The 22,665-nt window shown below is 36.7% G+C and overlaps 1 protein-coding gene across 12 annotated transcripts in view; it reads left to right on the top strand.

Moving 5' to 3' along the window:
* Positions 1–22,665, top strand: part of ptk2ab (protein tyrosine kinase 2ab) — a 95,494-nt gene that overhangs the window by 5,516 nt on the left and 67,313 nt on the right. For 4 of the 12 annotated variants that reach the window (XM_049480186.1, XM_049480184.1, XM_049480185.1 and 1 more), the window contains exon 1: positions 14,817–15,608. In XM_049480186.1, the coding sequence (XP_049336143.1) occupies positions 15,527–15,608 (82 nt within the window). In that variant the 5' untranslated portion in view covers positions 14,817–15,526. Of the gene's footprint in view, positions 1–10,389; positions 10,417–14,815; positions 15,609–22,665 lie in introns of those variants that run through there. The other 8 variants (XM_049480196.1, XM_049480194.1, XM_049480195.1 and 5 more) reach the window with 3 other exon arrangements.

Here is a 22,665-nt window from a genome sequence, read left to right as displayed (position 1 = left end):
TAAAGTGAATTGCCTTGGGATTTGAACCCTGGCTTTGTGTATAAAAGCTGAGGAATGTGGTGATTGATCAGTGAGATATGTCCGGGGTCTCTGAGTGAGCATGCCAGCTTTCTCTTCTGCACTATTTGTTTGGAAGAAATGATCTGTTTGACAAGTCTGAACATAACTGTGTTCAGCTGTAGGTATTGCTGGAATATACCAGACTATCTGATCAGAACAGCAACATTCAAATATAGTGAGTTAATGGAGGATAGAACAAAGTGAAGAGACACATAAAAAAAAATAGTGTGGGTTTCTTATAAAACATGCAAATATTTTTTTTGTTTTTAAATTTTATTCTATTTAAATACATATTTTTAATAACATTATTTTTGGGTGATTTTATAGGAATTCAGTCAACATTCCTCCAGTGTTCTCAGTATGAGCTGCTTGCTGTGGAGCCGTGTGCTGACTTGCTATCAGCTGGCTACATTTTTGAGGGTTAAATTAATTGTTCCCCTTCACTTCATTTTGATGAGGTTTAGATAAGGTTTGGGTGATGTAGCTAAAAAAAAAACACAAACGACAAATGGTTATATGTGATGCAATATGATAAAAACCTTAGTATTGAATCATCATGCTGGCTATGTATATAATTCATATCTAACAGTATTTCATTGTTACATAAGTGTTGTTTTTATATTGCAATCTTCATGATATTTATCTCCCAGTAAACTGCACTGGATTATGCTTCTTGTTATCTCTCCGGAAACCAAACCATTTCCACACAGACACCCACGTATATTCTTTCTTGGAATTAAAGGTGTTTTTTCTCCAGTCAAGCCAGGTTGATTTTTTTTTTTTGTTACATTACTCCCCTATGTGTCCTGCTGTCTCTCTATTTTACACTGATGGGTTTGTAGGGTGGTTTTAGCAGTGGAATTAGTGTATCAGATCCCTCTTGGATTTCTTCTGTTTAGGGTTAATCTTCAGTTACAGTAGATATAAAAACCACAAGCATAATGATTTGCACCCATACTGCTATGTGTCGCATGCACACACAAAGGGATGTTTTTTTGTTGTTGAATGGTTAATTGTAGCCTGTTTTTACTTTTATATAATTGGTCTAAAAGTCTGAACCATCTAGAACCATCTATTTACACTGCAAAAATACCGGATTACATCTCAGTTGATCTGGACTGAGACCACTTCTTTTAGTTGGAATAAATTTTGGTCCTTGGGTCAGGGCTTTGTTTCATGGAACCTTTTAAACCTACTATTTTGGTTCAGACCAAACTAAAAAGCACCCACACTCACAATCACACAGTTACAATCACACACAGGATGTATCTTTGTAGCAGGTGCAATATTACAAATATTAGGGCTGGCCCAAAAAGCGTTTTTCGAGCTCCGGACTTGTGACGCAATAATATTGTAATATTAAGTTATTGTTCTACTCTTCTGCTGAGTTTTTCGTGTTTGATCTTTTGAAATTCGTTAGATAAGATTTTATTGGGCTTTTGGTTGGTTATTTTCCAATTTCATATTTATTTTTCTTTTATAATTAATTTTGTTATAAATGTTCCATTATTTTAAAGAGCAGGCCTTATTTGCCTCACAGAGAAATACCTTGACATTTATTTCGCCAGAAGAGACTTGAGACTTGACTCGGACTCATGATCAAAGACTTCTGAGCATCTCTGGCTTCTCAGCATTTTGCCTATTTTATACCGCCATTAACCTGAACGGATGTGTGATGTTAGCGCGAGGTGGAGCTAAGAAAAGGAAAAAAACGAATATCTGAATATCCGAATATTCAGGTCCAGCCCTAACAAATATATATGTAAAATATTTGTTTAAAATATATTTTGTTTATCTTGTACAAAGTGGTTTTGCATATATCAATATTTGATATGTTTTGCCCAGACAAAATGTAGGTATTACAGATTGTAAACAAATTACTAAATCAGGTATCCCACTTTTAAAATTTTATTAAACTCAGTTTGGCGGTGTGTGTTTTTTCTATTTTTTCCTAACTAGAACCTTGTGGAACTCCAAAATATGCTAAACTGAACCAAATTATTCATAGTAGTTTCTGCATTAATCATAGGATAAAAAGCATAATACTAGACCTATGCTTCAGAAGATTAGTTTTATAACATAATGGATCATTGACTTTTGGCAATATTTGGTAAAAAATATTGCAGAACAACAAAATATTGTAAAGTTGCTTTTTGTAATATTTGCCAAATATTTCAGCCAGTGGTTTAAGAAAACAGATGGAAAACATAATCCCTGTTTTGTTCTGATGAGGTTATTACACTGTGTACTTTTTTTTTAATTCTAGCCTGTAATAAACAGCATCCTGCATTTAAAGGTGTAATGGCTGTAAAAATTATGTGTGTTATGTGGCCACACACATTCAAACTACATCTTTTGTTACTCCATTAATGCTTTAATTAAAAAGATTTCAATTTATGGGTCTTATTTTTTGTTGTCAGATTCAAAGGCTTTATCAATCCAGAAAATCAGTTTTCTTCTATCCTGCACCTCAAATAGTTGTTCATTATCTGTGCTTTCTGTCACGCATGCAGAGTTTACTGAGTTTATCAAGACCCAGTCTAATACTGAGTTTTAAAATGGGCTATTTTTAGTTGAAACACTTCACCTAAGACGAGCTATCTTAAGAGAGCTAAAAGTAGCATCATGCTCAAACTACACAAACCGTACACTACCTTTCAGAACAAACACACAGCTAAGATTTAAATAAATCAGATTAGATTCATGCTTTTCCCCTTTAATATTTAGTCCAATATTTTTGGATATTGACCCTGGAAAGAACTTTACTGCTGATATGTTACAATAGAGAAATCAGGAGGTTATCCAGTTTTTAACAGAACTAATGCCATGATATTATTAATGCATCCAGTGTGTCATGTATAGACTAAAATAAACAGTATGGAACAGATTGAACAGATATAATATATAGCTAGTGGATAAGTCATAGAACATGAGGTCATTGAATTTTAGGTCAGTATAGAGCAACTTTAAAAAGTGATAGAACTGGGCAATATTAAAATATTGTATCATATTGTGATGCAGTTTGTTATTGTAAAATTCAATGTAATTGTTTCAATATATCATGAATAGACTCTGTGAGAGTTTAGTTTGTCCAGTTTAACTGTATGAAGTCCAGTGTATTTTGTAAAATACAAATCAATGTAGTATATTGTTTTTTGAAAAAAATCTGCTGGTACTGGTGTATCTTGTTTATGTGTCCAGATATCTTGACTATCTATTACTAAATGTATCAACATGTCCTTTTTAAACGTTCAGAATTAATATTTATTTATCTTTGTCTTTTATTTAGTTGAATTTTCACCCTCCTTCAGAAGTTAAGTTAATGAATCATTTTAAGTTGAACTGGCTGTAGATTTAAATGCAAATCTTGTGTGTTTAAAATTGGGAACATGTGATTTGGTGCAGGCGTTGTGTAGAAGCTTTTTATAAGGTCAGCAGGCTTGAAGAAAAATGATTTGTGAGAGTTTATGTTGCGTCTGTGAATGTTTAGAGGAGAGGTGCTGAACTGGATGGCCACAGTCCAGCACAGTTCAGTCATTTTTCCAACACAGCAGATCAACTAAACCAGGCAGTGTGTGGAGGCAAAAAGTCTATTCTAAATGTTGATCATTTAGACATAAATTGCACTTACCTTGTTTAGAATATAACGTGGTTTATTATATGTGAAATGATTCACATTAATTAACTGGCTTCTCAAAGAGAGAATCTTGTTTAATCTTACTACTTCAACTTGTTTATCTTGTTTATCTAGGTGCTACAGGGCAAATCACTGCTAAGTTACACTATGTAAAAACATACTCTTAAAAACAAAGATGCTGTGTTACAGAAGTAACTTTTGGTCTTCCTTTCGTGGGGTGGTCCTGATAAGAGCCAGTTTCATCATAACGGGTTTTATGGTCTTTGAGACTGCACTTGAGGATACTTTCAAAGCTCTTGAATTCTTTCAGATTGACTGACCTTTATTTCTTAAAGTATATTTTTCTTAGCTTAGTTGAGTAGTTCTTGCCATAATATGGATTAGAACATTACTCAAATAGAGTTATTCACTGTATACAAACTGTACCTCTTCAACACACAACTGATGCTCTCAGATTCAGGAAAGAAATTCAAGTAATTAACTGTTGATAAGTTCAGCACAGCTATTAACTGAAAGCTATTCCAGGTGACTTTACCTCATAAAGCTGACTGAGTAATAAATATTTCCAAATGCTTTCTTCATAGCTTGGATGACTTTAGTATTAATCTACAATACAGAACATTTTTAAATAATTAACACTCTATTTAATATGTCTACATTTTTGACTGATTTAACGTATTAGAGATGTGTAAATTGTGTAAATACATCTCATTTATTAAACTTTTTTTTTTTACCAAAATAACTTGTTAATGTCCTGAAATCTGAAAGCAAAGTGGATAAAAGCCAGATTAAAAAGTTTAAAAGTTTCTTGGGTTGGTAAAAAAACATTTTGTAAATAATTTTACATGGAACATTTTAAAAAATGGGAGCACCAAATAGAGGTCCAATATTGTTATATATAATCCTTTTTGTTTAGAGTGTAACCTTCCTGAACACAGATATATTCTGAGCTCTTCATTTAGTAGAAACTGATCAAATCATACACATTCCTCTGAGTGTAAGTGAGCCTGTAAATGGTCTGTGATCTGTGCTCTATCTGTTTCTCTGACTGATCCATTGCCAGGAAAGCAAAGTCGATTAGGTAATTACTGGAGTAAATTGTGTAAATCGCAAAGCCACACAATTGAATTTTCCAGATTGATTTGGGTTATCTGGCTCTTCTCCTGGGTTGTTACTAGCAGAGAATAACAACTGAAATGTGATTAAATGTGCTGATCTAAAATCAGCTATCACTCTGCCAATCCAGTTCTCTAATTACGTAATGTAATTGTATGAAGAACACATATCTTTGTGAGGTGTAATTATATACAACATTGAAAGCAGGTTTAGGAAAGACAAGCAAATTAAATTAAAATTTGTCACACACATGGTACATGCAGTGAAAAACTTTGGTAAACTACAAATAGCATAAAATAAGATAAACTATGTATACACAGATAATAACTGCACAATATAATATAGCATTGTGCTTACACATACACACATTTTAGTAGTTTTGGTATAAATGTACTTAATAGATCAGCTATAAAAAATATAAAGAAGTTACACATATGGCTGTATATGAAAGATTTTCCCCCAAGTGTTTTAACCATAACCACATATGATCAACATCAAACATTTCTATAGGAGGCTGGTCCAGGTTGACATAATTACTTCATGCAATTTCTGCCTTTTTTGAGGAACAATTCTTCAGATCCAGTGACTGGGAAGGCCACAGACTTTGTGTTTTACTTGAACATAGGTAGAGGTGGTGAGATGTAAACTGATAGTATTGTTTATTGGTATATTTGCCACTTGCTGAGCTGGGCTGCAGAGGGGTAATACAAATCAGATGTTTTAGAGGTAAGCAAATGCCATCACAATTTGATAGAAGATCACAGGAAAACGAGCATTCCGTCTTTTATAAAGTGTAAAACCGAAATGTCTGTTCTGCTTAATATGAGAAAAGACTCATATTTGTTTTAAAAAGGTCAGTTTTTCCAATGTTGTACATTAAAACTGTAATATATTAGTGATTGCACAGGTCCTGCCTTTTTGATTTAGATTTTTGGGGCTTGAATGCTATGGTTAGTTGATTATTTGGGTACAGTCATTTAGAAGTAAAATATTGTGATACATTGACACTAAACTACATTGAAACTAAGCAGCATCATAACCCACAACCCAGACTATATGTAAATATCAATCAAATGTTATTTTTTTCCCCTTCTTTTTACCCTGTTAACCCTGGGTTAATGAATCAATTATGCCTTAGAGAAAAGTATCTGTAGAGAGTCACATTTCAGGGTGTATGAAAGTGATGTAAAGTGTGGGCCTGCATGCAGGGTTTAATGGCAGACGGCAGAAGTGCTGTATCTTACTGCTGTATTAATATTGAATTTTAAAAAGCTTGGCCCTAAACAGAGAGCATCACATTTCTTCAGATTTATTTGGCCTACATAGAAACCACTGGGACTGGGAAGCAAATGCTGGCCTGTCAGTAAAGAAAACTTTGCACAGGAAAGAGGAACTCTGCAGATGGTAAGATTGCCAGCATCTGGAAACACACATTTACTTCTGTAGATATTCAGACTACGCAGCGTTATTATCACGTTATCTTATAAAAGAGCAGCCAGATGTAAGTGCTGCTGTAGTGTGTGTGTGCTCAGGTGCTGGTTTTGTGTGGTCATGTGGGACATAATTATAGTTTAATTGTACTACTGATGAGATTTAGAGGTCTCTGATGCCAGATCCTTCAGATCCAATTCACCTAAGCTCCAGACATTATTGCAGGATTAGCAGTACCTGGAATCAGGATCACCCTCATTTTTTCAAGTGATTTGTGGTTCAGATGAGCAGCCAGTCATGTTTCATCTGTGTGAGTGTAAGCAGCTGTTTGGAGCCCTCAGGCTCAGTCCTTCTGTTCCACACTCCCTCAGGTAATCACACGTGTCAATAGAACTGACTGGCTTGGAGCTGGAGCAAGCAGAGTTCTGTGTTTCTGTGTCTCTGTCTTTTATGCTCATATTCTCTGTCTCCTGCTTAGCTTATGTATTTCTCTTTCTCTCTTTAAGTCTGTCTGTTATACTCTCTTCACTTTCTGCCTGTCTTTTTCTGTCTCTTTATTTATTGTTCTTCAGTTGCAGAAGTCTGTATGATGGATAGGAGAGAAGCTTGCATTTTCATTACATCTGTGCAAGAGAGAAGATAAGATACAAAATCGAGAGACTGTTCAAACAAGGGTAGTTGTATTATCATTAGCACCACTGCCGTTTTTTTTGTTTGTTTTTAAATCAGCAGTCTAGTTTTACCAATTCAGGGTCTGGGGTCATCCTCTGTGTGTGTGAGCTTGTTCTGTTGGTCAGTGCCTATATTTCCTGACTAAAGGTGAGGGTAGGAATGTAGATTGACTGGTACATTTAAGACATTTTATGCAGTAAAAAAGGGTTGGGCCTTGATACAGAGAAGCTCCAGAGAACATCCAGAAGTAGGAATGCACCAATATCCAATAGTATGCGTGTAAATCTGCTAATGCTGATATACACATTTTTAAGTTACAGAGAGACTAGACACCCCAGTATAACTTAATAACTTTAAAACTAAAAAAAAATTAAAAATAAATAAATACCGTAAATCAGGGATGGTCAATTTCCGGTATATAATAAATACGTCAGCAATTGCAGTATTGGTTTAAAATGTTGGCCATATCGGCAGATGCTTAAAAAAAATAAAAAAAAAACAATTATTGGCTGATTATTACCGATGTAATTCTGTCATACCATAATTGTGCATCCCTATCCAGAAGGCAATGATTGCAGAAATTCTTTTTTATGAAATGCTATGTCAGTATACACAGAGCTTTTCATTTTTCAAATAATAAGGTTGTAAACAGGTGTTTAAATGTAACCAAAGTAAAAATGCATTATGTCACTCCTTTAAATGCTTGCTAGCTAAGAAAGAATGATTTAAGTATTCCTCAGGTAGCATTCTGACTGCAGCGACCATGATTTCCATACATTCCATACATTCCATCCAGGCTGCATGTGTCAGGTTTTCTGCACTGGGTGTTGTGCAAACAGTTAAGGAAGAAACACCAAAGTTTGAAGTTTAGGCTGTGTGCTAGTAACAGATGAAGAAAATATTCCTTCAGCGCATCAGCTCTTTCTGCTCAGCTGCTGTGCTAGGCAGATTTTGTTATCCTCATTTAAACTGTGTATAGTAGACTGAATGGCTCAAATACATTAAGCTAAAGCCAGGAGAAAGACTGATCTGTAATGTGCATATTTTAAACATTTTTAAATATTTACATGCAGCACTTACCATAATATGGATATTAAATGAATCATGGCAAGAGAGTTACTAACAAATATTAAAAAAAAATACACAAAGACAGATTGACGGATATACACATCATCACTTGAGGCTTTGCATAGGGTGAATTGTGGGTTTATTAAATGTCATTATGTCTCCACACATTACTGTATCCATGTGGTGTTCTTTTTTTTATCCTAACAGTATTCAGTTACTTGCACCAGTACAAATAAATATCTTATAAATATTCCCCTGTTAGCATTTCAGATTTTGCAGGCTGAGCACTGCAGTCTGCTTTAAACAGCCCAAATGTGCTGCAGTTACACAAAGAGACTTAATGCGATTTCTTCAGCTGCAGAAGACCTCTCGTTCTCCTGCGTTCTGTTTGACCTCTTTCTGAACCTCTGATTTAGTAAGTGTTATGGATGATCTCATGTCTTTGGGTTTTGTGTTGTCTCTGCTCTGTCATCAGTGATCTGTGTGCACAGGATGTGTGTTTATTTAATGACAGGGATGTTTTCTCTTTAAAGATTTTGCTTCGGGTAATCTTCCTCACAGCCATTGTGAGCTTTGTGAGTGATGACTGGATTCATGTATTTATCATCTGCTTATCATACTGTCCAAACAGTAGTGCTTTTCCAAAACAAGCACCAATACCATGGGTCCATTTTTCGTTCTGATGCCGATATGAATACAGAGAATTGATGCTAATAGCAACTGTGCATAACCTAACTACACGATGAATGCTTATAAATCCTGATACTTAACCTAGTAACACTTTACAATAAAGATACATTAATTAACAGTAATTATGGTAGAATATCTCCAAATATAGAAAAAGGAAAAGAAACACTAGAAAAAACACTTTACAATAAGATTCACAAATAGCAGTACTAAAAACAGTAATAAACATAATTAAATTGTTAAATAATATAATTAATTGACTAATTATTAATGGACATTAGTTAAGACATTTATTAATCATTACAAATGTTTTTAACTAATGTCTCATATTTTTTTTTTGTTCATTCTTAAGCAAAATAATTTAGCAATGTTTATAAATGTCTTAACTATTGTCCTGCTACTTGTGACACATATTGTATAATGTTACCCTTAATCCATTTGTACCTTTTCTACATTTTGATAAATGCCATATGCCAAAAACATATATACTACAACTATAATAATAATTATTTTTTTTAGTGAATGTTTTAGATATATGAAAAAAAATGCCAGTGTAGAAACAAAACAACAGCAGTTTTAAGCTTGAATTTACAGTTTTACTTCAGAGTAGTAAAAATACAGAGTGATTTACTTTTAAAAACAACAAACATGTCAACAAGACATTATGAATAATAAATTGTGAATAAAAAAAACAGTCCCTAACATTATGGATGTTGCTGTAATGTAAATTGGCTAAAACTTTAAGCTGCGACCAACAATGATGTAACATTAAGTTAAGAAAGGTCAGTAGAGATGGCAAAATACCAAATTGTATTTTATTGGTCCCAATTCTGATATTGAAATCTTGAATGCTTTAAAGAGCTTTTGAAATAAGGCATTTCTTCATTGACATGATTCCATAATATGAGCATAACTGTATACTGCTCTACTACTCAACAACAAATAGGTAGCAACATCACAGAGTGTAATTAGTCAGGTTTGACTGGAAAAAACTTCAGCAAATACAATAAATCTTTAAAAAAATTAATTTCTGTACTAAGTATGGGGGATTGTTTGAATAACCATATTTAAAGAATCTAATGATGGACTTGGATGGAGTTGGCTGGATGGGTCTGATTTGGCTGGGTCTCAAACATGTGGGTATAGGGTACCCTCTAGTGGGTGCATGCTTTTAGACTGTACTGTTATAGAAATGGATCACATTCGTTCCACCCTCTGATATTATATTCAGCATTTCCTGCAGACTGCAGCAGCCCAATAATGATACCAATCAATACTTGATATGCTTTCTACAGGGACAGAGAGTTGACTGGGGCTGGGTTTTTAGGTTTTTATTTTCATTTCTTGTGGATGTTCAAGGTTGACACTGTAAATCAGTATCAGTTGTGCACCATGATCTGCACTTTATTTATGAAGTCCATCTGCCAAAACTGGTCTGTTTTACTCATTTAAGCTGATATTAATGATTAAACTAATATTTATTAGTCTGTTAATAATGCATTTGGTTATTCATTTTTATCCCATCATTAAACAGTTGTATTTGGTGTCTCGCTAGTCATTAGTGACAGTGTTACAGCTAGAGGGCTCTCTCTTCACAGGCACTTACAGCACTCACTGTTACTCTTCCCCAGCACACACTCACACACTGCCTTAAATGGATGCTGAGTGGCCCTTTGGATGAGTGTGTGACTGTATTCTTTCTCTCTCTTTGCTTTCAGATATTACAAGGATCTCCTACTACGCAGGTGAGTAGTCTTTAAATATATATCTGATCCATCTGCTTATGTTCGTTCTTATAGTAGTGAAGGAATTCTGCTCACATGAATGGTTTTAAAGATTGAACTGGTAACTTTAACTTGGATATATTCTTTCAAATACCAAAAGGAAGTTGTAGAGGAAGAGAAGAGAGTTTGGGGGGCTTTTCGGGTCTGTGCTATGCTCATAATGGCCGTTATTATCTATACAATAGGCGGCATATCGGCTGATATTTGAGCCTGGTAGATTCCCATGGGAGTGCAACACAACGGGAACCTTTCTATCTGCACTATCTGATCCATCTTCTTCTCTAGTATAGAATAACCTTCAGGACTAAAGAACAGAAGAAGCGAATGAGAGAAAGTGGGGATGAAAATTGCTGCTTAGGTGCGTTTCAATTACCTTGGTAAATGTTCTGTATTGAGGTATAGAGAGTCAAATCAAAATCAGACCTTTACACAGTTGTGTGCAAATGTGTAGGCCCCCAAATCATTCATGTTATGCAAAATTGAGGTCTTTTGGATTTTTGCCTTCAACCCCAGGATGACAACCGCTGAAATAATAGTTACAAAATACACAAAATGTAAAATCAAGATTGTTGAAATGTAATGAGTCTGAGAAAGTACAGTTAGCCATGCTCTCTTTGGGCAGGTAGATCGTACGCTCTCCCCACATCACTCCCCACCATTTAGATGCTGGCAGGCACAGGTATCTGTTGGCTGATGTGTCAGAGCTTGGCATCTGGCCCTTTCCTCAAAGTCTATTGGCTGCCTAGTAGGGGTGTCACGATCTCGATATTTTATCGAAATCGAATCGAAATGAGGTCACGATCTCGAGTATCGAAGTCAAAAAGAGGATCGACGATCCCTCCCGCGCGCGCTACGCAAATAGCGCAGCGCGCTACGCAAATGGCGCGGCACCAACACAGCGCATCCTATTCATTTAAATAGAGATAGCCACTGCATGAGCGCAGTCGGCGGGAGTGTGATCACTGTTTTTATCTGTCCAACGGGGGAGGGGGGGCGGGGGTTGGGCGCGCAGGTTTTGTATCTGTATCTAACGGAGGGGTGGGTGCGCGCAGGTGAGAGCGTGTGAACTCGCTGAAATGCGTGTGTCAGTGTGACTTGAGAACACTGACTATAGATCACAGTGAGGTGGATTAAAAATCTTAAACTTATAATTGACTACACCTGTTGCTTTCCATTGAATTAAAAAAAACATCTTTCTCTCAGATAAAGTAAACACAAGCGTGTTTCTGACTAAAATAAAAGCTTTTCAGGAGAGATATAAGTTATGTGTAAATATTTATAAGACAATACCCACATCACTTATCTAACCAGCCTGTACTGATTTCTGCCCCCCAATAATGCTTTCAATAACCTCTTGTAACCCCTGGGAGCCAGGGGTTACACTCTAATAGCCTTTAATAGTCTTCAGTAGCCTTTAAAAGACTTACCTGGCGGCCGTGGTGTGTCCACTAAACTCCGTAGTTATAAACATCCTGAGGTTAGCAGCGCGCTAACTGACCTGTTTATAATGTAATCCGAGCAGTGCCTCCGTGTCGGCTGTTCTAACCTGCTGCTGTTAGCTGCTTGGGCTGAAAGATGAACTGTAGTGAGCTGTATTATCCGGTTAGTGGGGTTAAAACCTTTATTTGTTTACAGAAACAGTAAAAACGGACTGGCTGAGCTCTGTAGCCCGTGGCTGGGCTGTACTGAAGTAGTGACTGAGTGAAGAGAGCGGGGCTTGTGCTGCTGCTGCTAGTGGTTGGATGAAGAACTGCAGCTTCATGTAATGAGCAGTTTCACCAGCCATCCACACACAGCTCTGATAAACTGCTTGTTTTAATAGTGCACACTGTTGCTACCAAAAAAAGTCACTAGATGGCATTACCATATATATCTTAATAAATAATAATAATAATATTTATAATATTTATAATAATAATAATAATAATAATAATAATAATAAATATATTATTTAAATTTTATGAGGCATAAAATAATAACAAGAAAAAAAAAACAAGAAAATCGAGAATCGAATCGAATCGTGACCCTCAAATCGAAAATGAAATCGAATCGAGGATTTAGAGAATCGTGACACCCCTACTGCCTAGTGATGCTGCATAGGCTGCAGTTAAAAAGAGGTAATGGCTGACTTTACATATATCAGATGATGTATATGCTTATCCTCACTTTTAGTGTCAGAAGCATTGTGATCGGAATGGTTGGAGGAGTCTTGTTGAGGGGCTAGGTTAATTGGCAAAACTAAAGTTGAAGTGAAAAATAGCTCAAAAATATGTTAGTCATATATTGATATTTGGAATGGAACTCAGGTTTAATTGTAAGCTTATTATATATCCACACCCCTGAGGAACATGTTATTTTATGTATGATATGATCAACATGAATGTGACTAGTTTAGGCACTGTAGGAAGCAGGCATTGTTTATTATTATTTTTTTTTTCATGTTGGTCCATCCCCACTTCCTTTCCGTTAAGCTTCAGTCCATTGTAGCCAGTTCCTTCCCGCTGGCCTAAACCTGTCATGTGTTATGGTGTTTTCTGTATAAGACAGGCCAGCATGAGCTTCTGCTGTTTCAGATCACTCTTCTAAATGATCATATTCTAGATTTTGCAGTACGTCTTGCTGTCTCTTTTTGGTGTTATTTTCTTTTCTCTTGCTGATCTGCCACATTCACTGGTCACTAAATTATGTAGCCTCTAAAACTGTAGCTGTTTTAGCTTGTTTTTGCTTTTTGACTGGAAAACTACTAAATCTAAGCGATACTTTAAAATCTATTTAGAATACCGGTATTTTTCCTCTGGTCTGTTGTTGTTATCGTATAACGCACCTTTAGTTAGTGGATTGTCTGTAGTCTGCAACATTCTTTCTCAGGTAAACTGTGCTCCTGTGGTAAACAGAATAGTGGGTTTAGTGTTTATGCATTCTTTGTGTTTTCCTGCCACAGTGATATACACTGACATGCTGCAAGTCATGAGACAGAAACTAGTGTGTTGTCCCATGACCTGTGGGATATGCATGTGCAGCCTCCTACTGAATGTGGATGTGATTTCTACCAGATGAACTTGTTTGTTCACATGGACAATTCTAGCCAGACCATTCTGGCTCACAGTGACAAGTCTAGTTACAATCATTACCACGGAATGCCTTCTATGGCGTATTCCAGAACACATATAACCCTGTGATTTCTGTGAATGGAATGTCCCATTCATCTGATCCCTGCTATCAGACTGTAACTTGCTTAATAATATATTGCCATGAGCACACTGACCATTGTTCAGCTTTACCCACAATATAACACCTCACAACTTATACAAGTGTGGCCGTTCCCATGTCAGTCAGTCTATATCATACATAGACTTAAGCATTTATAGTGAATAGTCACCAAAGCTCCAAACTGTATCCAATTAAATGCAATAGATCAGTACCTTTTACTAGTTTTGATGAAATGAGATGGAAAAGTCACACATGAAATCTTCACACACATCAGATTTTATCATTGATCATTATAATTATAAATTAATAAATATATTAGGGCAGTGTCTTTATTGATTTTAATATCATTGTAGTTTAATGTTGCTTGTTTTCTAAATCATGTTTGGGTAAATGGTTTGAAATTGTAATTTTTCTGGCAACTTTTGGACGTTTTTTTTCTTCTTCTTTCTTTAATGAGAGTTGCTCTTGAACATTCCTTTAGTATCGCATTGTGGGTTTAGAAGGCAGTTTAGATTATATTTATAAAAAAAAAATAAGGTAATTCTATTACAAACATGATTCTTTTTGGAATCAAAAGTTTAAGAAAATTTAGAATAGTCCATCAACCAAACTAACCTAGTGATAGTAATCCTGTGGTCAGAAACTGTCAAAAGCCTTGTTTTAGTGTGTCACTAAGTGTGGTGTATTGTGTCTAAATATGTTTGTTTGGAAAATTAAAAAAGGCTGAGTTTTCTGGGTAACATTTTTGGCATGTTGGCATGTTTGGCAGTCTGTATAGGTTTGTATTTGAATCAGGTTGGAATCCTGCAGACTGCCAGGGGCTTGGGTGGGGTGTCTCTCTGAGTGTGTCTCTGTGTATTTGTCTCTGTGTGTGTGTGTGTCTTTGTATATATATGTGTGTGTGTGTGTGTGTCTTTGTATATATATGTGTGTGTGTGTGTGTGTGTGTCTCTGTATGTGTGTGTGTGTCTGAGTGACACTAGTCAAACCTGATCTGCAGCCGGTTTTGACTCGGTCCTTATGTTTTGTCAACACAAGCAAAGCCAGCCAATAGCAGAGCAACTGGAATTAGCATATTGATAAGGTTGCTCCTCCTCCTTTTTTTTCCAGCTGCCCTGATTCTCCCTCTCACTCAGTCTCTCACTCTCACTCAGTCCCTCCCTCTCTCACTCGCGTTGTGTCCCTTGTCTTTTTCTCTTTCTCACATCAAGTCGCACACAAATCCTCTCGCAGTCTCCAGCCACGCGCCGGCTGCTTGTGACGACCTCGCTTTAACACACAGATACAGATACACACGGGTACAGACACACACTCACACAGATCCTGCAGCATTGCTCTCTGTGTTCTGGATATTACCTCTGACAGAACGCCAAGAGGAAGTGTTCTCCTGGAGCCAGCGATCAGTGTGGTGTTGGAGATTCCTGTGTTTTGGTTCCAGCGCTGTGTGTGTGCTGCACCTTTTTCCTGGATTAGTTTTTAAAGCTTCTCTTCTTCTCCATCACGCCGTCGCCCGCCTTCAGCAAAGCTGTTAGTGGATTTATCCCAGCACCAGTACAGCAGTGTGTGTGTGCGCGTAAGTGTGTGTACACAGGATCAGCGGATGGGTAACTTGGTTTGTGTGGCTCCAGCAGTATTGATTCCTCCATTCTGAGCATTCTGTCTGGTTGCTTGGACAACCACCACCTCGGATCCTGCCCATCTCTGCTCCAGCGTCTTCATCCCAGGCCCCTGAGGGCCAGCGGGCAGCACTGCGGTCATAGGGGGTCGCGGTGGTCCGGGGCGGCCGTCCGCTGCCCATGTGTGTGAGGGGGAGCCGGAGAGCCGCTGGGCCTGGGAGAGAGAGGCCGGCGGGGGTCAGCGCATGGAGAGCAGTGGCTGCAGCCCGTTCCCCCTGTGCTGGGCTCGGGGGGCCTGCGTCTACTCCTACCCACCACCTCTGCCAAGTATGTCACCTACATACATCGCTCCACTGGCCGTGACACACTTTTTAAAGCTTATCTGAAGCACGTTCCCTCCCTCTGGGATGTGCTGTGGTAGTTTAAGCTTGTGAGTGGGATTTGATTTTCATACACTTTATGATCAGATGTTTGATATCAGCCTTGCAGCTTGGTTAGGAAGCTTTATCATGGACATCTGGCACAGTATTTTGTGGGTTGGGTTGGCTTACTGGACCTTAAAGGGTACGTATGTTGGGAAACCCTGGGAAACAACACAATTAAGACAGTTATTTACAATACTACACGGCATAAATGTTGGCGAAGAGGATAAAAGACTCCTAAATAAGCAAATACCAGGAATTAAGTATTTATTGGCGTATTTGACAACCAGTATTTTTTACTGCAGATGTACCCTATTCATTTGATTAAGGAAGGATTGAGTAATGAAGAAGTAACTTTAACAAGTCAAATTGTGGGAGAGTGTTATATTGCTCGCATTTCCACAAAAAATGTTAAAAATTCACTCTACATGTCACAAATGTTATTTGGTCCCACCACTAGTTTACATGGTTATTTTATAGCATTTAAAGTATAGTTGTGCAGCATTTAAATAATTAACACACATACTCTACACTTAAATATAGCCATTAGTTCCCACTGAATATGTGTCATAAGGAGTGTTTCAGCCAAGAATTCTTTTTGAATGATACATAGCCAATCAGGAAAGGGTGTGTTTTTTTTTTTTTAAATATATAATGCTCCTCAAATGTCATATATACACCTGGTCACTTAATGCTTGTTGAGTGTCTGGATTATATCTGGATATGGATACGTACAAACAGATACAAATCTGTTCACTCAAACTGCTTCAGGAGGTAGTTTGGATACATTTAAGCCACATTTTCATCACTGTAAACATATTCATCTATCCAAGGCGATTTCAGCAACATAAAATCCCTCCTTGTTGAAACTCAATAAGAGGAATATGCATACATATATTATGTAAATCAAAAATGGGCCCTTAAAAATCAGTGTAAAGCCACTGAGCCCTTGGAGGATGGTACAGTCTAGTTCTTCTGCTTATTGCTTGTTATCCACCTCCTCTGCTGAGAATGTCACCTACATACGACCCTCAGCTGGCCATGACATACTTTTCACACATTCCTGAACCACACGCTTACTCTCCACTGGCTACGGTCAAGCAAAGCTTGCTAAAACATTTGTATGTAATTTTATTTAATTTCCTTTCTAAATTATTTTTTAAAATAAAAAATGGGATATGTTTGTTAGGGAAATTATATGTTTAATATAATTCGGACATATAATATAATAAGACAATGTAAAAAATGTTTAACATCATATTACGGTGTTACAGTATAGTGCATTTTAAGCAGCCCTTTTAAATAAATGAATAAGCTCTGTATTTGTTCAGTAAGTATTTATTTGGTCAGTAAAACTCTAATATTCATATATTTATATATGTTTGTCACGTCACAATTTGCAGGTGTAGACGAGTAAAAAAAAAACTCAGGTGCATTGTTCTTCACTATTAAATACACAAGATAAACACATTAACATGCACCATACATACAATATTGCACTGTGCCCATTTAAAACTATTAAATATGAAACATAAAATATTAATATAAATACTTTTGTACACATTTATACATACATGAGTTGGGCAAATAATTTTCATGGTGTTTGCACAGCTCGTACAGTACAAGTGTCGTACAGTGTGTTGTTGTTGGGGAAGGTCTGGTATTATTAGAATAAATGCCGATAATGTTTATATAAAAAGTGTAAGTTTTATGGCACTGTGTTTATGTAAAACCTCACCTCTTAGTTTTCATCTAATATTTTGTTGGACCGCCTTTAGCTTTTATTGCAGCATGCATTCACTGTAGCATTGTTTCGATAAGCTTCTGCAATCTCACAAGATTTATTTTAATCCAGTGTTTCATTAATTTTTCACCAAGATCTTGCAGCATTGAAGATGTTAGAGTCTGACCAACCGCTGCACAAAGCCTTCTCCAGCACATCCCAAACATTCTCAATGAGGTTAAGATCTGGACTCTGAGGGGAACAATCCATGTGTGAAAATGACGATCTCATGCTCCTTGAATCACTCTTTCACAATTCCAGCACCATCAATCCTGGGAATATCAGGGAAGAAAAAATCCATTGATGGAATAACCTGGTCTATATTCAGTATATTCAGGTAGTCAGCTAACCTCATTCTTTCAGCACATACTGTTGCTGAACCTAAACCTGACCAACTGCAGCATCAACCCCACATCATTTACTTAGTTAAATTCAGGTGACGACTTTTTTCTGTCCAGACAGTGTATTTATAGTTGTCAGGATGCTCCTGCGGAGAAATCTGGAACTAAAACATCTTTCTCATTTAACCATATTTGTTTATTCACATATTTTTAGGGGGCTTTCAGACCTGCCTTGTTTGGTTTAGATTTTCAGACTTTTTAGTTGGGTCCAAACTGAAATAACAGGTATGAAAAGTGCCACCAACCACAGTCCTGAACAAATAAGGAGCTATCAGTCTAGATCATGAGCTTAAATCCTGGGATTGCTGCTGCAACAACAACATTACTGAAACAGCATCAGCCTTCTCATTACATCAGTATGTACTAACATATTATCTACAAATCTGTATGTTCATCTGTCTCCAGTCTTTACCTTATCGAGGCAGTGCGGAGAGAGAACGGATTCTGAAGATTCTGCATTCTCCATCTCGAACCCTTTCTGTGAAATGGTTCACATTTCCTTAGCTGTATCCCCCTGCTGATACTGTCCTATGTAGGTCATTATACTCAAAGAGAATGTACTAAGTGGATAAATAAAGCTAATGAATAAATAAATAAAGACACACTGCTTTGATGCAGGTCTGTAAAGTACTGTATGTCTTACAGAATCGCTGTTCGCCCTCATTAAACCCTGTAATGAGTAATAAGAGGGAACAGGAGGGCTTATCGCTGAGATCTGCTTCATCATGCTGTTACATTATCACTTCATTAGTTTGTGTGTGTGAGAGAGACACAGAGAGGGAGAGAGATCGATAGAGACACTAATAGAGACACTAAGGAAAGTAAAATTATGAGTTTAGCTCACTTTGCTTGTGTATTATCTTTCATTGTTTGCGGGTTTGTTGGCCTAGTTAAATATTTGTCATAGCTCTTAATAGGGCAGTGTGAATTAAACCTGGTAGTGTGATGGAAAAGGATGAGCCTAGTGGGTTTCATTTTTCAGTTTAAGGACGACCGTCATGAAAACTAGTGGGTAAGGGTTAGGTTTACAGCACCCGCAGGGTTAGGAAAACAGTATTAGGGACAATTTCCTGGATGTGGGTCACTCGCAGGTTGCTGTCTAAATGCTGTCTTATCCAGATGTTTGCCAATGACCGATAAACTATTCAGGACTATTTAAGTTTGATTAGGTGTTTTAAGATTTTAACCTATCTAGCCATAGCCATTACAGCAGCCCAGGAAACACAAAAAAACAAATCACATTTTTGTAAATATAACCTGTCACTACTCGCTAGTGATGGGAGATTAATCAAATTATTTGCTTTCCTTAAATTACTGTCAAAATGAGGTAATAGAGATTATATATACGTACATATAGAACCTGCCAGAGAGCAGGTGGAAGACTTCTGCTTCTGTCAGAAACATGTAAAATATTATTATGGCAGTAATTTTTGTATTTTACTCTCTTTTTTAAACTAAAATATAATAAAATATAATAGTTTATTTTATGACTTTGTTAAAAATAGAAGATGATTTTAAAGTTGAAGGGAGCTGTTTGCTATTTATTATTAATAGCTTAATTTAATCTTTTTTAAATATATTGTTTTCATACAAGTTTTATTTTGTTTGATGGTTGACACTATTGTGTTTCAATGGTTGACTCCATTGAAAGTACATCCTTTGAATCTTAATGAGACATTAGTTTGTATATTAAATATCTCTAAATGGGGCTTTATTGTATGACTTACACCCAGTGCTCTAAAATAAGAAAAACACGGGTATTAAAAACTAAGCTTTTAATAAAATAAATATCTTTGTCATATCAGTAACAGGAAAAGAGCTGGGGTGATGAAATGGATAAACATTTGTAAGGTGTTTGGAAAGTGAAGAGACCTACAAATATTGGAAGAAACGAAAAGGGTCGAGGATGTTGTTCTACCTGCTAAATATGTGGAAAACATTTGACATTGTATTTTGTTGTTTCACTGGGAAAGGTCAGTATTGCTTTGTTCAGTTTGTGACAGGTAATCGTAACTGTAGTCATAATCATTGCATAACAGCAGCGATTGTAGAAGCACCTTGCTAACCCACCACATGCATAAATATAATTAAATGAAATGGTTGTTTAATAAAAATTTAAAATTGATAAAAAGTAAACAATGACTTCTAATCACATGCAGTCTCTGATCAGTAATTGCCTTTCATCTGTCTGTAAATTAATTGTTATTACATACAAATCTTAAGGTGTTAAAAATTAAATATAGCAGCAGTTGCAACATCTCATCTCATTTTTTTTCATAATGATTACAGTTAGGCTGTCATAGTTCTGCATGATTAAAGGTCAGTGCAGTGTTTCTGTACAGAGAGAGCTAAAGAGAGGGGAGACTGTGAGAATGTATTTATAACTCATGACATTTTAACTGAGTTTTCATCGTTGTTAAGTCATTGCCCTTTTTTGCTCCTTTTTTTTACAGTATAATTTTATTTTTATGAAATGATTCATTTTAATGTTGTCTAACTCAGCAAGTGGGGGATTTTTAGAACTTTCAGAATTTCCTCATCCTCTTCTGTATTAGACTATTTATATAAGACAATGGCAGGAAGATGATAATAATGTAAGTCGAGTTTGTACTGGGTGCTTGTGCCGTTTGTGAACACAGTGAAAGAATTAATGAGACTGTAAGCATTAGATTGTGTGTCTGTGTCTGTCTGTCTTTCTGTCTGTGCGTATGTGTGTGTGCATGTATGTGTTCCTCTCATTAAGAGTGCCAGTGTCCCTGATGCCCTTTATTGGAAGGACACAGACACACACACTCGCTTGCACACATTAAACTTGAGAGATTGCTGTGTATGACTCACTGTGTGTTAGTGCTGCTGTTGATAAGGCCAGATGTCTGAGTTCTGCTTCAGAGCCACTAATGAGTGAAACCCGGGGGTATGCATTTGATGACACTGATGAAGAGTCCCTTGGTGGAAAAACTGGAAACTGGCGATGCATGATGTATTGGAAATTTCAGTATTGATTTAGTATTGGAATTGCAGCTGTTGATTAATAAAGCAGTGGATAACGTAGTGGATAACCCTATAACAGAGTCAAAGTTGAAGAGTCAATCTCATTGTTAAAATGTTACAATCCCCTACTGTAGTCAGTCAATGTAGATTAGAGCATCTGCTGCTTAAAGATATCTTCACAATAACGGTCATGTCTAGTTTAAGTGTATTGCATAGGACACATGATTTTGTTAATCATGCAAAGCAGCACAACATGGTCCATCAGTCTACCACCAATCTTTACATGTAAACCATTAACTATAAATCAATACTGTGATCGTGAGAACCGATACGGAGTTGCAAAACAGAATTGTTGTACACTGACATGCCAAATATTGTGCTCCATGACTCCTGATATGTCCTCTGAAAGCTTTAGAATACTATATGTGATTGGATCTTTCTCTATTGCACATGGATGTGCTGTTGTTTCTGTTCTTACATGGTTCTTACAATTCACACAACGCCTTCTAGGATGTATTCCCAGTACAAAGTGACACAGTTAATTGAGGAATTTTGAGTGACCCGTCAATTTATTACCCACCACAAGGCCATCAAAAATACGACAAATACAGCAAAAAAAAAGACAGACCCTGAGGTAACACTTCATCTTCAAGTTACTGCTCTCCCATGACTTTTTGCATATTGGTGTATTTTGGTATATCAGTGTTTTTTTCCCATGTTATGTTAAAATAAGTAAGAATAAAGGAAAAACAGCATGGTTGATTAGTTGGTCTTGATGCAGGTATTTATTATTCAGAGTTATTAAAATATAGAGGGGTTGTATTTTAATGTAGAGCGAATGTGGCTCTGCAGCGCTCTGTAGCGCTCTGTAGCGCTCTGTAGCACTCTGTAGCACTGCTATCTGCAGAAACCTGAGATGATAAGGGCTGATCTGATCACAGAGTGTGAGGAAGAGGGGGAGGAGGTCTCTGCTGATGGACAGAAAGAGGAGGAGAGGAGGAAGAAGAGCCTGTTCCACAGCCACAGACCCCCCTTTCTTTTAATCCCCTCTTTCAGGCGGGGCTCATGCTGAAAAGGAGCCATTACCTAGTGAAAGGGCGGGTGTTTGAAAGAGAGCTTTTACTGCTAGCTGATATGTGACCGTGTATAACAATATGGAACCTTTGTTGTCAGGTCACAGCCTTTACTATGGCAGTGTTTTATATATGGCTGCTGTGTGGAACAAGTTTTGTATCTCTGAAATAGGACCTTTGTAAAAACAGTTTTAGAGCATTTAATTTTGTTACTTATGGTGCTTTTATCAGGAAATGTTTACACACTCTGAGGGGTAGCTGTGGTTTTTGAATGGTGTAAGAAAGAAGTAAACATCTTTTTCTCTTAGTAAGTTGTAAGAGCTAAGGGTTAAGCTGCATTTTTGTTCAGTTGCTAGTTACAGTAAGTGTTTAGAAGGCTGATTTTAACATTGCCTTAATAGCAGTTGCCTTATTTTTGACAACAGACAAAATGATGACTGACTGTGGTCCTAGTAACAGCATACTTTCTCTTCTAGAAGAAAGTACTATTTGATTTTGACTTTAACTAAAGGGTCTTTTTCAGTATGGAATACGAAATATTGGAGCAGTGGCCTGCTTAGCATCACCTAGGTAAAAAAATGCATGTTTTGTAGCCTCTTTATTGATGTAATGACAACTGCTAGATAAGGCAATAAGGACCTGACACACAGCTGCAGAACCCCATTAAAGTCGGGTTAAATAAAATTTAAAAAAGCAAGGACACTCTTAAACTCC

Source organism: Astyanax mexicanus, chromosome 6 (genome assembly GCF_023375975.1).
Source record: "Astyanax mexicanus isolate ESR-SI-001 chromosome 6, AstMex3_surface, whole genome shotgun sequence".
In the NCBI taxonomy this organism is placed as follows: domain Eukaryota; kingdom Metazoa; phylum Chordata; class Actinopteri; order Characiformes; family Acestrorhamphidae; genus Astyanax; species Astyanax mexicanus.
The sequence above is the reverse complement of the archived record's forward strand: the minus strand, read 5'-3'. Positions and strand labels throughout refer to the sequence as shown.